Raw genomic sequence first — 17,776 nt, 5'->3', positions numbered from 1 at the left:
AAGTTTCTGTTTTGCCAACATATTTAATCTGTGCCTCGATTGCCTTATCTATAAAATGGGGATAATAATAGTATCCATCTCATAGGTTTGTTGTGAGGGTTATATAATTAGTACATTGGACATACTTGGAACAGTGTCTGACACATATCTCTAGACTTAACCTATAGCACTCATGCAGCACAAAAACCTGTTCTCTCCCCAAAAAGGGGGAGGAATGGAAAAACAGAAAGAAAGTAAGTAACAGAAAGTAACAGAAAGGGGCGCCTGGGTGGCTCAGTCGGTTAAACGTCTGACTCTTGATTTGGGCTCAGGTCATGATCTCATGGTTCGTGAGATCAAGCCCTGTGTCGTGAGATCAACTGGGTTTCGTGCTGACAGTGTGGAGCCTGCTTGGGATTCTTTGTCTCCTCTCTCTCTGCCCCTTCCCCCACTAATGTGTGTGCTCTCTCTCTCTCTCTCAAAAACAAATTAACATTTAAAACAACTTAAAAAAACCCCACAAAATCACACTGACAAGGACAAAGAATAAAGACCAAGTGTGGCATTCTGTGTTTAGCTGTGTATGCAATCTCTACAGGTGTAAATAGCCAAATCTTCTGAAAGCATTCTTCTTTGCAGAGGTCCATCTTTGGTCATGATTCTGACCAAGTGGAATGCTGTTTCAGACTGGAGACGATTGATGGGTCCTGTAGACCCAGATGAAGCAAAACTACTGTCCCCAGATTCTATCCGAGCCCAGTTTGGAACAAGTGTTTTGAAAAATGCTGTCCATGGATCATCTAATATCCAAGAAGCAATGGAGACCATCGATCAAATGTTTGAAATGTTGGTTCCCGAGAACCCTGAGGGAAACTAAAGTACGGTACCTTTTAAATGATTGTTTTCTTTTCTTTGCTTGTTACTGTGATTGAGCCCAGGATGAGACTGTCCCAGAAGGACCAGAACTTTTCCCATATGTCTGAATCAAACTTTATTTCTTGCCAGACACACTGTGCTATTCCATAACAGCCTTGAAGCTACATAATACGTATATGGATTGAGTTTGCTTAGCTGTTGATAGGAAGCTTGAAAACTTTTCTGTCCTGGGCCATGTGGGAGACAGAGCCTAAGTTAAGTGACTTTTCCCATAAAACCTACTTTCCTTTATTTTTAAAGCAGGCTCACATACACTTGTGTGGCTCTGACTGCTGACTGGAATAGGACTGTATATGGACTCTTCGCATGTCGAGGGTTGTCCCCCCTTGGATGACCCAAACTGAGAGTCAGTATCCAGAACATAATGAGAAAGCAGTGTGAAGTGGAGAAACCCATCCACACCCAGCCAGGTTCCTTGGGGAGAGAAGAGTACCTTTTTCCCTTAATACTGTCATTTAGGCTATATTTCTCCAGGTATAAGCACATTGTATGAAAATATTAGATGCATAAAATAAAAATAAATTTGGGCAAAGGGAGCCTCATTCCATACGTCTCACTCAATTACAGACCGAGGCATGAGTGTACAACCCATAAACATTTATGTTGGGAAAATATGTATCGTGTGTCTGCTTGAACTGTAGGTTCTTGGTTGATACAAAAAAATGGCTGAGTGAAGGCTGTTACCTTCAGGAAAGGGCAAATCTAGTGGGGAGACAAAACTCACAGAAACAACATCTGATTATAATCACTGTGGGACAGTACATTATTAAACATGTCACTGATGGATGACTACGTGGGGATAGATGTTATAGCAATCTGGTGTAGATCTATGCTAACATCTGCATATCCCTCCTTTTTTGATGAGGGGAGCATTATGAATAATATAGAGGATTTCAAATTAGTGTATAATTAAGTGCTGAATTGACAGGTGTATGTTTGATAGTTAGGCGTTGGAGAAGGTAAGGAATGAAATCAGTCTTGAGAAATAAGGAGGATTTTCAAAATCAGAGGTAAGGAAGCAAGAAAGAGAATTCAGTGTTGTTGTTTTTTTATTTTTTATTTTTAATTTTAAGTTTACTTATTTTGAGAGAGAGACAGAGAGAGTGAGTGGGGGAGGGACAAAGAGAAAGGAGGAAAGAGAATATCCCAAGCAGGCTCTGCACTGTCAGTGAAGAGACGGATGCGGGGCTCAAAGTCACAAACTGCAAGTTCATGACCTGAGCCGAAACCAAGAGTCTACGCTTAACTGACTGAGCCCACCCCAAGAATTCAGTTTTGTTTTTTTTAAATTTTTTTTAACGTTTATTTATTTTTGAGGCAGAGAGAGACAGAGCATGAACGGGGGAGGGGCAGAGAGAGAGGGAGACACAGAATCGGAAGCAGGCTCCAGGCTCTGAGCCATCAGCCCAGAGCCCGACGCGGGGCTTGAACTCACGGACCGCGAGATCGTGACCTGAGCTGAAGTCGGACGCTTAACCGACTGCGCCACCCAGGCGCCCCCCCCAAGAATTCAGTTTTAAAAGTTTCGAAACTATCATATATGCATACACTTGATGCTTATATATAAAGACACGTTGCTGGTTTCTGTCTTACTATGTCTACGATACCATATCTACTATACTCTATCATATCACCTTAAGGTATTGTTGGCCTGTTTTAGACATTCAAGAATAAGTTATGCAGCTCTTGCTATATGCCAGACGTTGTTGCAAGACTGAATGTACACAGTCCTTGTCCTGAAACTCTAGAACTCTAAAAGAAGGAGATAGAAAATTAACATGTGTTCTACAGTTCTTAGGGGATAAGCACATAGGGGTAAGTGCTCCATGGAGGAGATGGAGAGGGAAAATGAGATGCAGGCTCTCCAGGCAGGAGGCATTGCAATAACATGAAAGATTACAGCAACCCGAACTAAGGTAGAAATGGTGAGTTAGTGATAAGGGGAATGATAAGAGAATTGTTAGAAGTCATCAAGACTTGATGACTGACTACCACTCTACCAAATAAGTGGGAAAAATAAAAGCTTCCTGGCCTGAGTAACTGAGGAAATGACCTAACCATTTCCAGACAAAGAACCCAGAAGAGAGAAGTTGGTTGGAAGAAAATATTATGAGTTCTGTTCTGGTCCTGTTGAGAAGAAGGCATCTGAGTTGAGAGTAAGTGTGGCCCTCAGAGCAGGGGCAGGTCAAGAGGGCTCCATTGGAGTGATGTCAGCAAGATGGTGACGCAGGCGGCTCCAAGCTCCCATCCTTCCGCAAGAATAAACAACCAGAAGCTGTCAGAACCAACTTTATCAGAACTCTGGAAAACACCAAAGGTTTACAGCCAGGTGTGTGCTGAATCAACAAAAAGCCAACTTAAAAATGATATCATTTTGTGACGTTTTAATGTACCCTACATTTCCCCAGCATGGTGACAGTCTTGAAGATCACGGCCTATTCCTGGTGTGTAACCCTTGTCTCTGGCTCCAGAGAGAATAGAACAGATACCATTTGCAAATCACTGTGTGTTTTTCTGTTCTAACCTATCTGGAGGCTACCTGAAGGATAACACAAGGCACTCATCTCTATTTCACCAAACCTGGAGACAACTCAGGGAAGAAAGGTGTTGGGCATTGATTAAAAACACTGTATGGTGGGCACCTGGGTGGCTTAGTTGGTTAAGTGTCCAATTCTGTTCAGGTCGTGATCTCACAGTTCATGAGCTCGAGATCCACACTGGGCTTTCTGCAATCAATACAGCGTCCATTTTGGATCCTCTGTCCCCTCTCTCTCTCTGCCCCTTCCCTGCTTATGCTCTCTCTCTCTCTCTCAAAAATAAATACACATTAAAAGAATAACATTGCATGGTGATCAAAAACCCCACTGCTGTTTGAGGCCAAAGATTATGTTTGAGACATACAATGGAGCACCTAAAGCCAGGGAGGAAAAACTGGGGAGGGGGATTTTCTTTGGGAAATTGGGGCATTCAAAAGCAGTAATGCATACTGGGGATACATATTCGGAAAATATTTGAGAGACCCTGTGTTTTCACTAGTGGCTGATAGGCTCAGTACAAACAGGAAGTTAAGGCTGAGACAGAATTGTAAAAGGCCTGGCTAAGTGTTTGAAATGCTGCAGCACAGAGTCAATCTACAAAGACTTGGAGAAGTGGTTTTTTGTTGTTTTTCAACTCCTGACTTTCAAGGAAGTCTTAGTTAAAACATTGGCTTAACACAAACCAAGTCTTCACCAATCAAGAGCCAACCCTGGGGAAAAGGGAATATCTGATTTCCAGAGTTACCACACTGTAATAATTGAATGTCCAATTTTCTTTTTATTTTTTTTAATTAAAAAAAATATTTTTTTTTAACATTTATTTATTTTTGAGACAGAGAGAGGACAGAGTATGAACGGGGGAGGGTCAGAGAGAGGGAGACACAGAATCGGAAGCAGGCTCCAGACTTTGAGCTGTCAGCACAGAGCCTGACACAGGGCTCGAACTCACGGACCGTGAGATCATGACCTGAGCCGAAGTCGACCGCTTAACCGACTGAGCCACCCAGGCGCCCCTTGAATGTCCAATTTTCAATAACAGCAACAAAAAAATCAGAGAATAGAAAATATGGCCCATTCACAGGAAGAAAAGTTGACAGAAACCATCCCTGAGGAAGCCCAGACATTGGACTTACTGGATAAAGACTTTAAATCACTGTCTTAATATGCTCAAAGGGTTAAAGGAAACCATGGGACAAAAACTAAAGGAAATCAGGAAATCAGAAAAATAATGTATGAACAAAATGAGAATATGAATAAAGAGAAACTAACAATAAACCAACTAGGAATCCCAGAGCTGAAAAATGCAATAACTGAATTGAAATATTCACTAGAGGGGTTCAAGACAAATTTGAGCAGGCAGAAGAAAAAAATCAGTGAACTAGAAGATAGGACAGTAAGAAGTTTCCAGTCTTAGGAGTTGAAATTAAGAAAGAAAAAGAACAAAAGTGGACAGAGTCTATGGGATCTCTGGGACACTATCATTTAGGCCAACATATGCATTATGGGAATTCCTGAAGGAAAAGGAAGAATACTTGAAGAAATAATGGCTGAAAACTTCCCAAATATAATGAAATTCCTTAATCTACACATCCAAGAAGCTCAAAGAATCACAAGCAGAATAAACTCAAAGAGAGCCACACTGAGGCACATTATAGTCAAATTGTCAAAAGCCAAAACCAAAGAATCTTAATATTACTAAGAAAGAAATGACTTACTATGTACATGGAATCCTCAATAACAGCTTGTTTCTCATAAGAAGCCACGGAGACCAGAAGGCAATGGGATAACACATTCAAAGTATTGAGAGGAAAACAAAAACAAAAACAAAAACAAAAAATCTGTCAACCAAGATTTCTATATTTGGCAAAAGTATCCTTCAGGAGTAAAAGTGGAATTAAGACATTCCCAAGTTAACAAAAACTAAAGGAGTTTGTTACTAATAGATCTGTCTACAAGCAATGCTAAAGGGAGTACTTTAAACTAAAATGAGGGGCATCTGGGTACCTTGATCAGTTAAGTGCCCTACTTTGGCTCAGGTCATGATCTCACAGTTCCTGAATTTGAGCCCCATATTGGGTTCTCTGCTGTCAGCACGGAAATTGCTTTGGATCCTCTGTCTCCCTCTCTTTCTCTGCCCCTCCCTTGCTCGTGCTCTCTCTCTCTCTCTCTCAAACATAAACATTAAAAAAATAAACTGAAATGAGAGGACCCTAGACAATAACTCAAAGCCATGTGAAGAAATAAAGCACATTGGTAACAACAACTACATAAGTAAATGTGAAAGCCAGTAAAATTGCACTTTTGGTTTCTAACTCCCCCTTGTTCTCCTAGAATATATAAAAGACAATGATAAAATAATGACGATAAACATATGTTTATGGGCACACTGTATACAAACATGTACAATCTGCGATGATAATTATATAAAAGAATAGGAGTAGAGAATACTATTGAAACTAAATTGATATTATTCAAACAGGGTTGTTATAAGTTTAAGTATGCTAATTGTAATTCTCAAGGTAACCAAAGGAATAAAAATGGTGCACTACACACAAAAAAATCGAATACAAAAGAAGCCAATAGTGGAGGGAAAATAACACATAGGACATATAGAAAACATACAGCCAAATGGCAGAAATAAGTCCTTTTGAATTGGTAATTATTTTAAAATGTATGTGGAGTAAATTGTCCAATATAAAGGCAGAACTTGGTGGAATGGATCAAAACATGGATTCATCTATATGCTGTCTATAAGACTCACTTAAGACCCAAAGACACAAAGAGCTTGAAAGTGAAAGGATGGAAATATATATATTTAATACAAATAGTAACTAAAAGAGAGCTAGGGTAGCTTATCATAAAAATATATCTGCTGTCAAAAAAGTGTACAAGAGACATAAGAAGACATTATATATTGAGAAAGATTCATCAACAAGGTATAACAATTAGAAGCATACACATTCATAACAACAGAGGCCCAAAATATATGAAGCATCCTTTGACAGAACTGAAGGGAGAAATGGACAGTTCCACAATAATAGTTGGAGACTTCAGTGTCCATCTTTCAATAATGGATAGAACAAGACAAAAGATCAATAAGAAAAGGGAGGACTTGAATAATGCTATAGTCCAATTAGACCTAAAAGATATGTATTCCACCAATCAGCAGTAGAATATACATTCTTCTCAAGTACACCAGGCATATGCTCTAAGATAAACCATATGTTAGACCACCAAAAAGTCTTAATAGATTTTTAAAATATTAGAATCATATGAAGTATCTTTTCTGACTATAACGGAATGATACTAGAAATCGATAACAGAAGGAAAACTAGAAAGCTCATGAATATGTAGAAACCAACACACTTTTAGAGCCAATGGTTAGAGAAGAAATCACCAGAGAAATTAGAAAATGCTTTGAGATGAATGAAAATGAAATCACAATACCAAAACGTGTGGGATGCAGCAGAAGCAGTGTCAAGAGGGAATTTTTGAACAATAAAGTATTAGATTAACAATCTCAAATTAACAAACTAAATTTGCACTGTCAGGAACTAGAAAAAGAAGAAACAGATCAAACCCAAATTTAGCAGAAGGAAAGAAATAATAAAGATTAGAGTGGAGGCAAATGATATGGAGAATATAAACTCAATATCAAAAATCAACAAAATCAAAAGATTGTCCTTTGAAAAGATCAAAAGCCTTGACAAAAGAAAGGTCCTGCCAGCATGGTAGTGGAGAAGGTAAAACAGGACATGCCCCTGCAGCAGGGTGGCGGGGGGTGGGGGGGTGAGGGGGTGATGGGTCCGTGACTACAAGTGAAACCTTCTGTGCTGGGACTGTTGAGCTGCAGGATGTTTGCTGTGGGCTTCGGGACCTTGCTCTTTGGGTACTGGAGCATGATGACGTGGAACCCAGTGTAGGCACCTGAAGATTGAGGACTTCAAGACCCTCATGGCACTGATGCCACTGTTTCAGACAGAGAAGGAACAGAGGGTCCTACAAGATGCTTTGGGAGAACCTGAAGGAAGAGACCTCCTGGAAAGACGTGCCTGCCTGGAAGGTGGGTAAGTCTGTGTTCTACACAACGTGCTGGGTAACCCCTGTGATGGGCAAGCTCTAAGGGCTGCCCATGAAGGAGGAGATTTCTCAGCTGCCTATGGCTTCATATGGTATCCATAGGGGCTTGCACCGCTTGGAACACTGGACCCCTGCATCCTCCCCACTGGGAAAGAATAAGTGCTCAGGAGACCTGGAAAAAAAAAAGATGAAAATTACTAAAATCAGAAGTGAAAGAAGGGACGTTCTACTGCTGAATTTACAAAAATATAAAGGATTATAAGAATTCTACGAACAATCGTATACCATTAAATTGGATAAATAAGGTGAAATGCAAATTCCTGGGAAGACACAAAATGCCAAAACTGGCTCAAGAAGAAACAGAAAATCTGAATAGACCTATAACAAGGAAGGAGAACAAATCAGTAATGAAAACCTTGCCAAAAAAGAAAAACCCAGAACCAGATGGCTTCAGATAGAATTCTCCATTCATTGAGAATTCTATCAAACAATTAAATAAGAATTAACTCCAATTCTCAAGCTCCACAAAAGAATTGAAAAGGAGGCAAAGCTTAACTCGTTCTGTGGGGTCAGCGTTACCCTGATACAAGAGCCAGACAAAGAGGGAAAAAGAAGACTACATAACAATAAGCCTTATGAATATATCAACTCTAAAATCCTCGGTAAAATACTAGCACACCGAATTCAACAGCATATTAGAAGGATTATATACCATGATCAAGTGAGATTTATTTTAGGAATATGAGAGTAGTTCAACATATGAATATCAAGGAATGTAACACACCACACTAATAGAATGAAGGAGAAAACAGATATTATCTCAACTGAAACAGAAAAAGCATTCAACAAAATCCAACACCCCTTCATGATAAAAACGCTCAATAAATTAGGAATATAAAGAACTTCCCCAACATGATAAAGGCCATATGTGAAAAATCCACAGCTGACATTATACTACAATAGTGAAAGACCGAAAGCTTTTCTTCTAAGATCAAGATCCTGACTTTACCCACTTCTATTTAGCATAGTATTGGAAGGTCTAGCCAGAGCAATTAGGCAAGAAAAAGAAATAAAAGCGTCCAAATTGGAATATTATTAGCAGGTAGCAAGATCTTGTATCTAATAAACTCTGAAGAATCACACACATACAAAAAATTGTTGGAGCTAATTCTGTAAAAGTTCAGGATACAAATCAACACACAAAAATCATTCATGTTTCTATGTACTAACAATGAAAAAAATCCCAAAAGGAGATTAATTAAGCAATTCAATTTACCATAGCATAAAAAAAATAATAAAATACTTAGGGAGAAATTTAGTCAGTGTACAAGCACAAGACTTTTACACTGAAAGATATAAAACAATGCTGGAAGAAACTAAGGAAGATGTAAATAAGTAGAAAGACACTCTGTGTTCATGGCTTGGAAAACTTAGTATTGTGAAGATTACAGTGCTACGCAAAGTGGTCTACAGATTCAACGAAAGCCCTAAAAAATCCCTTTGGTGTTTTTTACAAAGGTGGAAAAACCCATCCTAAAATTCATATGAAATTTCAAAGCACTCAGAATAGCCAACACAATCTTGAAAAACAACAAAGTTGGAGCACTCCCACCTCCTGATTTCAAAAGTTATTACAAAGAGACAGTAGTCAAAACAATGCGGTAGTGGCATAAGGATAGACAAATGGAATAGAATTGAGAACCCATGAATAAAACTTCACTTTATGGTTAGTTGATGTTCAACAAAGGATGCCAAGATCATTCAGTAAAATGAGAACAGTCTCTTCAATAAATAGTACTGGAAAGACTAGACATCTACATTTAAAATAATAAAGTTGGGGGGCACCCCAGTGGCTTAGTCCATTGAGCATTCGACTTCGGCTCGGGTCATTATCTTGTGGTTTGTGAGTTCGAGCCCTACATTGGGCTCACTGCTGTCAGCGCAGAGTCTGCTTCAGATCCTCTGTCCCCCCCCCCTCTCTGCCCCAACCCCACTTGTGCTCTCTCTCTCAAAAATAAACAGTAAAAAAATTTAAATAATGAAGTTGGACCATTACCTTACACTATATACAAAAATTAATTCAAAGTTGATCAAAGATCTACTTTTAAGAGCTGAAACTATAAAACTCTTAGAAAAAAAACATAGGGGTGAATCTGTTGGACCTTGGATTAGGCAGTGATTTTTTAAATATGCCAAAGGCACTGGCAACAAAAGAAAAAATAAAATGCTCTTAATCAAAAATAAAAATTTTGTTCATCAAAGGAAACTATGAAGAGAGTGACAAGACAACCCACAGAATGGAAGGAAATATTTGCAAATTCTACGTCTGATAGGGGTTTAATATCAGAAATGGAAAAGGCTTGAACAGACATTTCTCCAAAGAAGATCAACCACTGGCCAACAAGCACATGAAAAGATTCCCAACACAATTAGTCCTTAGAGAAATGAAAATCACAACCAAAATGAGATGTCACTGCACACCTAACTACGATGGCTATAATAAAAAAAGGACTATAACAAGTGTTGGTAAGGATGTGGAGAAATGGGGACCCTTACACATGATGGTGGGAATATAAAATGGGGCAGCTACTATGGACGACAGCGTGGTAGTTCCTCAAAATGTCAAACATAGAATTATATGTGACCCAGCAACTCCACTCCTAGATATATATCCAAGAAAATTGAAATCAGGGATACAAACATATACTTGTAACACCAATATTCATAGCAGCATTATATACAATAGCCAAAGGGTGGAAACAACCCAAGTGTCCATCAACAGAAGGATGGATAAACAAAAATGGTATATACCTACAATGGAATATTATTTATTCCTCTCTCTGTCTCTCTGTCTCTCTCTCCTTCTGCCCCTCCCCCCTCGCATGTGTGCACATTCATGCTGTCTCACTCTCTCAAAAAAAAATAATTTTTTTAAAAAAAATTTAAGAAAGGAGGGGCGCCTGGGTGGCTCAGTTGGTTAAACGTCTGACTTCCGCTCAGGTCATGATCTCGCGCTCCGTGAGCTCAAGCCCTGCGTCGGGCTCTGTGCTGACAGCTCAGAGCCCAGAGCCTGTTTCAGATTCTGTGTCTCCCTGTCTCTCTGACCCTCCCCCATTCACGCTATGTCTCTCTCTGTCTCAAAAACAAATAAACGTTAAAAAAAAATTAAGAAAAAAAAGAAGAAAAAATTTAACAAAGGAAATAGGTTGTGATAGTTGCAAACAATGCAGACATACTTAAAACCACTGATTTGTATACTTGAAAATAGTTAAAATTGTAAATTTTATGTTCTATATATTTTACCACAATAAAAATATCTTAAAAGTAAAATAAAGAATAGTTCCTCAGGAGAGCACAAAGATCCCTCCCAACAGAGTTCTCCAAACCCCCTCCTCAAACGATACAAAATGAAGCTTGCCTCACAACACATTAAAAAAAAAATGCGTGTAATCCCAACATCAAAATCCTTAAATAGTAAGCCTTTACTAAAGTTTCTTGAAGAGATACCAAATAAAGGAATTTTTTTTTCAAACAAAATATAACACCACCACCACCACCACCACCACCACCAAGAAATTCCTAAAACTCCTTGTTGGACACCGCTGTCCCCAGAATCCCTCTGGGCCCTGCAACTCCTTCCCCAGTCATCACCTCCTGCTCTTGACTTTCCTGCATGTTCCATAAAGAGCGGCACACTCAGGCCTGTTGTCTTCTGCAGCTCCCTCCAAATTCTATTTCCCACCTGTGGCTTAACCAGCAATTCTGAACCCTTGAAAGGATCAGGTAGAAAGCTGCAGTTACTCACAGTGAATGTTTTTAATTAACCCTGTCCACAGAATTTGTTCATTCACTTATTGGGTTGAAAACCCATGCTGATTGTTTACTTGCTGAATCAGGCAGTATTCTCGGCAAAGAAAAGAGACCATCTCCCAAGTGTGATTTACCACGTGTCAGGGATTTGTGTGCAAAATGGAAACACACAACTGCTCTAAAGTTAGTTTTCTGTGTATCTCATCAAGTATATTCTTTCTTTCTTAGAACTTTGAGAAGATAATGCATGTAAGTTCGCACTGACATACGAGCATGTGGCACAGCTTCCTGGGAGGAATAAAAAGGAAGATACTCTCTGGAGGAAAACTCAACGTTACCTCAAGTTAAAAACTCACCTCAAAGTGAAAAACGTATGGGTGTGCATGATAACAATAAAACAGGTAACCTTCAAACAAATCTTAATGTTTATTTTTACCCTATCTTTCTGAGAGGATTTAAGGTGGCTTGTGTAAATGCCGCCCGGATCCAGCAACATAATTGGGGAGGAACGTGGAATGTGGGGAAGAAGAGTGTAGGATGGATCCAGTGAAGCCAGGAGCGGAGTTGTAGACGAAATGCATACGAGGCCCTAATGTGTATTTAGAGGTGGCCAAAAATTTGACTCTAAGCCTTTCAGCAATGAACTCTGAAGAGGTGTCGCATCAGTTTACATAATTTGCCATCTAACTACAGGACGGTGAGGTCATGCGCCTTGTTTCCTGATGCTAAGACAAGGCAAGTCTCTTCAGGGATGCAGTGGATAAAAGCCAGAGTTTTCCCTGGTTTTGGCATTTCCTCCTCTCAGGATGTAATCTGATGATGGTTACTACGGTGATGCGCTTAAGCTTTTAGCCAGAGTTAGGTGTAAATCCCAGCCTGCTGGCTCTGAATCCTCCTTTTCATTCCACTCAAGAGAACATACTGGAAAGCAAGTGAGCAGAAATGATGTCCTTGTAAGATTAACTTTTCATCCTGATTTTTAAACTATAATGTTAACAAAGATACAAACTTTGATCATTTAGCATTCTTTTTATGTGATAAGAACACTGAACACTGAGCTCTATCCTCGTAACAAAATTTTAAGGGTACAGTGCTTTATTGTTGGCTTGTAGGTACAATGTTAAATAGCAGATCTCTAGAGCTTATTCATCTTACTTCGCTGAAACTTTAGTTCAGTTGATTAATACTCCCCATTTCCCCCTCTCCTGGGCCCCTGGTAACCACCGTTCCCATCTTTGATTTTATGAATAGGACTACTCATGTGGAATAACGTAGTTCTCATTTTCTGTGTCCACCTTATTTCACTCAACGTACTCCTTTCAAGGTCCATCCACATTGTCAAATTTTGCAGAATTTCCATATTTTTTTAAGGCTAAATAATATTTTATTGTACGTGTGCAGCACATTTTCTTTATCCATTCATCTGTCAATAGACATTTCGGTTGTTCACACGTTAGCTTTTGTAATTAGTGCTGCACTGAATGTGGGAAAGGTAATATCAAGATCCCGTTTTTAATTATTTTGGATACATACCCAGAAGTGGGATTCTTGAATAATATGGTGGTTCTATATTTTTTGGTAGTTCTATTTTTTAATTTTTGAGGAACCTCCGTACAGTTTTCCAAAGCAACTGGGCCAGTTTGCATTCCCACCAAGAGTGCCAGCAAGGTCTCCAGTTTGTCCACATCCTAACAGAGACACACATATATACCATCCCAGCAGGTGTAAGATGGCATCTCACTGTGGCTTTGATTTGCATTTCCTTGGTGATAAGTGACAACGGACATTTCTTCATATACCCGTTGGCCATTTGCATGTCTTCTTTGGAGAAAAGTCTGTTCAAGTCCTTAGCCCATTTTATTTATTTCTTATTTTATTTTATTTATTTCTTAAAAAAAATTTTATTGCTTATTTATTTTTGAGAGAGAGAGACAGAACATGAGCTGGGGAGGGGCAGAGAAAGAGAGAGACAGAGTCCGAAGCAGGCTCAGGCTCTGAGCTGTCTGCACAGAGCCTAGCGTGCGGCTTGATCTCATGAACTGTGAGACCATGACCTGAGCCAAAATTGGAAGCTTAACTGACTGGGCCACCCAGGTGCCCCCTTAGCCCAGTTTTTTAAAGGAGTTATTAGGTTTTCTTTGTTACTGAGTTTTATTAGTTCTTTATAGATTTTGGAATCAGATGTATGGCAAATATTTTCTCCCATTCTACAGCCTGACTTTACATTCTGTTGATTGTTTTCTTTATTGTGTGGCAACTTTGATTTAGTCCCACCTGTTTATTTTTATTTTTGTTACCTGTGCCTTTAGTGCTGTATCTGTGAAGTCACTGCCAAGACCAGTGTCATGAAGCTTTGCCCGTTTTTGTTTGTTTGTTTGTTTGTTTGTTTGTTTTCTGGGAGCTTTACCTGTTTGTGTCTTATGTTTAAGCCTTATTTAAAAAAAGTTTAAGAGAGAGAGAGCACAAACAGGGTAGGGGCAGATAGGGAGGAGGGAGAGAGAATCCCAGGCAGGCTCTGCACTGTCAGCACAGAGCCCAATGTGGGGCTCGAACTCATGAACTGTGAAAGCATGACCTGAGACAAAATCAAGAGTCGGGAGCTTAACTGACTGAGCCACCCAGGCTCCCCTAAGCCTTTGTTTTAGAGCAGGCTGGACCCGGCAGGGAGTGGCCTGCAGGTACCCACACTGCTGACTCAGCCTCCTGTCTACACAGTCCAGACATGGGGATGGGGACCTGGCCTGCCTGGATTCTGGGAGTCACATGGCAGTGTGCAGTTTGCTCCCCCACAACCTAGTGTTGGGTATCCATGCCCTGTAGGCCTGTGTGGCCACGGCCACCCCGACCAACTGGCCATCTGCCTGGGGCAATCGGTTCCCTCTGCCGTACCTCCTGCTGCAGAGGCTGGACAGATTGTTAGGGCCAAATCCCATGTAGCCCTGCTGCTTTTACCAGATGCCCCTCTCCAGACCTGGACTTTCTTATCTGCTCTCTCTGCACTGGGAAGAAGGGGAAGCTATGGTGTCTGCCTTCTCTGTACTCCTCTATGGTAGATCCATCCAAGCTCCAAGGCTGACAAGACCTAGGCTAGTCCTCTGGAATCCCTCTCAGGAAAGTTGGGGCACTGGACACCCAAACCAATTCCTTCCTCCCCTTGGGAGAAGCCAAGAGTTAGGGGGTTTCTTCCTGATCATATGCTGCTGTGCCGGATGCAGGGACTCTGGGCAGGGGGGGGTCCCAAATCTCTCTACTGGCTTTGGGGATTCTGGCTTCACGGTCACCTCGAGTGCAGGAACTTTCCACTTAGTTCCTGGAGTGCTTGCAAAGGAAATTTGTTCATGGACTGTTGTTGAGTTGGTGAATTTGCAGAGGGAAGGATGGTCCAGGGCTTCCTACGCTGCCATCTTGCTGACATCACCTCTTGATTATTTAGTATTAGTAACACCTTGCTCACCTCAAAACTCTAGTGTTCCAACATTATGTTTGAGAAGCACGTGTGAATTAACAGTAAGGATATTTCTCAATTTTTCTTCAGAACACGTTAAAAAAAAAACTAGGGTAAATCAATTACTGGCTTTTTTTTTTTATTGTGCAGAAAAATAAGTAGAGTAAAAATCTTCACCCTACTTCCTTCATATTCCCCACTCCTTCAGATCAAATACTATTAGCTGTCAAGTGGCACACTCTGGAACCGTCCAGAACTTCAAAAGCATTAAAGCAACAAAATTAACAACATATTTCACCAGCAGATGGCATGTTTCCCTCAGTTGTCTATATATGTGTTCTTCTCTATATGACAATTTTTATAAGCAAGACATAGATAAGGAAAGGGTATTTCTTTAGGATTATAGAATCCCTTTTAAGCTAAGTGGTCAGAAATCCACTAATCAACGCCAAAAGAGATATACTCAATTAAACCTTAATTTGTGTTGGTGCTGGTCTTGAGATTGAAGTTAGTGGGTGGCAGCACCATGAGGCAGGCACATGGGAGCTGGGGTTGGCAGGACCTGCGAATATCTTCTTGCCCCTGCGGAAGAAAGGTTAGAAGAGGCTAGAAAGTTGTCAGCGCCCCAGCTCAGTGGGCCGATCTTGAATCTCAGCTGGACAGAAAGCACCTGTCTCAGAAATCTCAGCCACTGAGGCTGAAGCAATTGAGGACAGAATTGGATTATGAATTCCACTCTACAAAACAACCCCTTTCTTTTAGGACTGGTTCTCTTATGCAACTTGACCCTGAAGCCACAGGTTTTTTGATCGCCCCACTTCGTCCCTATAGCCACCTTTTAAGACAGGAGACCTGAAGCATTCTTGGTTGGAGCCGAATACATTCCAGAATCCTCTGATTGGATCCCATTCTCTGTAAATAGATTCCCTCAGGAACATGGACGGGTTTCCTAAAATATACTATGCCCCATTCTATGGCCCTCTTCCCGGACTCTTTTGGTGCCCTTTTTGCTCACTGGGGTGGATGCCCCTGGTACTGATTCTTGCCTGAACTGTGTTTGAACTTGCTCATCCCTTGGAAACTACTTTGGATGACCTCCAAGGTCAGTTTTTTTAATGCTTTTAATAAAGGGAGAAAGTTGACTAAGCAATTGTTCATGTGATCTTCAGCGGCCGAAATATTTCAATGACATAATAAATATTTGAAATTCTTACAAGACTAAAAATGTTAATGAAGTTTTAAAAAATGCATCAGTTTGGTTCAACAACAGCATTTGAGATATCCCTTGATACCATGATGGAATTTTATTCATAATACCATTTTTTGCTGAATCCAAGTTCTTTGCACTTCATCATGTGATTCATGTTGTTACAATGTTGTGACGCTTGGAATCGGCCCTCTGGGTATGAGTCTTCCCTGTTAGCTAAATTTCATTGCTAATGAAGTATGCTCGTTTTCCCTTTCAAAGTACATCACTAATGCGATCCACGCTCACCATTATAAAGTGGTTCTCATCTAGATATTCCAGCTACATATTTTAGGATTATCCAGTTAGAAAATGGATCTCATACAAATATTGAGCTAGATACACTGATGCTTATATTTTTGTGCTGACACTGTGTGGACCTGTAAAGGCAAAATTACACATCATGGACTTTATTACTGCCATGAATTGCCTTGTTAACTACCTCCTAACTGCCATTCTTTACATTCTAGTACAAAGAAACCTCTCTTAAGTAGAAGGGTGAATACTGTAAGACTGTAGCTGTGATCGGCACATTTTCCCTTCAATAAATTTGAAGTAAAACAAAAAAGACGTGAAGACATTGAAGTTTTGGGGTTTTACAGATTCAAATAGTTTATAGATGGCAATTTCCAAAGTTGACTGGAACATTTGTTGCTCGACACCAACCATGGGGACCGTTACTGACCAGGTATCCAGACACCATGATCTGAATGCATTGCTAACATTGTGCCAAGACCAGGCTTCCATGGACTGGTTGCCATCCATGACCGAGTGAGGCAGGACACGAGGGCAGAGCTGCTCCCAGGAGATGAGGGACTGGATGTCTCGCTTGTCTCAACGCTCCCCAATAGCCTTGCCAAATTCTCCTTAAGACATCGAGGAAGTCTGGAGTGCATCCACTCAACCTCTCTTCCCTCCCGTTGTCTGTTCTGCCAGCCCTGTTCATCTCCCCTCCCGTCTCTCTCAGTAGGTGTTTCCTCGAATGGAATCCTTCCATGCTTAACTCCATTTTGTGCCTGCTTCTCTGAGGACCCAGATCAACATACATGTCATCGACGAAGCTGTTTCCATGTTTACGTGTCTACATGGCTTACAGCCATACGACTTTCCATTTTGTTCTCGTTCCCTTTTTCTCTTTCTCATGATATTTTTGTAGCATCTTCTAAAAGTAACATGTACTAAAGGTAACAAAATACGCAAAAGCACTTACACTTTGTGCTCTTGTGCCCTTTTTTTTTTTTCCTCGTCCTGAAAATTCAATCCGAGTGGAAAATTATTTGTGTCACAAAAATCTGGCGTGCCTTAGGAACCACATTTAAACATCCCTGCTCACAAGTAACTGGCAAAATAAACTCTGGTACCTCTAAACTATGTGGTTGTAGAAAATGAAAATACAGTTTTATTTCTTTATATGGAAAGGCAGTCATGTTACATTATTCTATTCATATACTCAAACAGAGAGAGTCTGGAAGGTTGGCATCAAAATGCTGATTTTAACATTTGGAGTACTTTTCTCTCTGTCTTTTCTCCACTTATCTCTGTTGTTTGAATAACAAAAAGGGGGGATATTTCATTGCCATCCTAGGGTCGAGCGTTCCTTTGGAATACTAATGTTAAGGTAAATACACAATCCCACATACTCCCTCGATCTGAAGAACACATCATTGCTTGCTTATCAGTTAAGTCACCAAGTTGACAATTCACTAACATTTTTGGTTGACATGGCTGTCATTGTTACATGAT

General features: G+C 40.3%; 1 protein-coding gene across 4 annotated transcripts in view; it reads left to right on the top strand.

The window, feature by feature from the left end:
• The window catches only part of NME8 (NME/NM23 family member 8), a 54,358-nt gene extending 42,603 nt beyond the window's left edge, over nt 1–11,755 (top strand). For 2 of the 4 annotated variants that reach the window (XM_015537891.2, XM_042964153.1), the window contains 2 exons: nt 619–857; nt 11,571–11,640. In XM_015537891.2, the coding sequence (XP_015393377.1) occupies nt 619–856 (238 nt within the window). In that variant the 3' untranslated portion in view covers nt 857; nt 11,571–11,640. Of the gene's footprint in view, nt 1–618; nt 858–2,982; nt 3,245–11,570 lie in introns of all 4 variants that reach the window. The other 2 variants (XM_042964156.1, XM_015537889.2) reach the window with 2 other exon arrangements.
• The last annotated feature ends 6,021 nt before the right edge of the window (nt 11,756–17,776 follow it).

Source organism: Panthera tigris, chromosome A2 (genome assembly GCF_018350195.1).
Source record: "Panthera tigris isolate Pti1 chromosome A2, P.tigris_Pti1_mat1.1, whole genome shotgun sequence".
Taxonomy (NCBI): domain Eukaryota; kingdom Metazoa; phylum Chordata; class Mammalia; order Carnivora; family Felidae; genus Panthera; species Panthera tigris.
The sequence above is the reverse complement of the archived record's forward strand: the minus strand, read 5'-3'. Positions and strand labels throughout refer to the sequence as shown.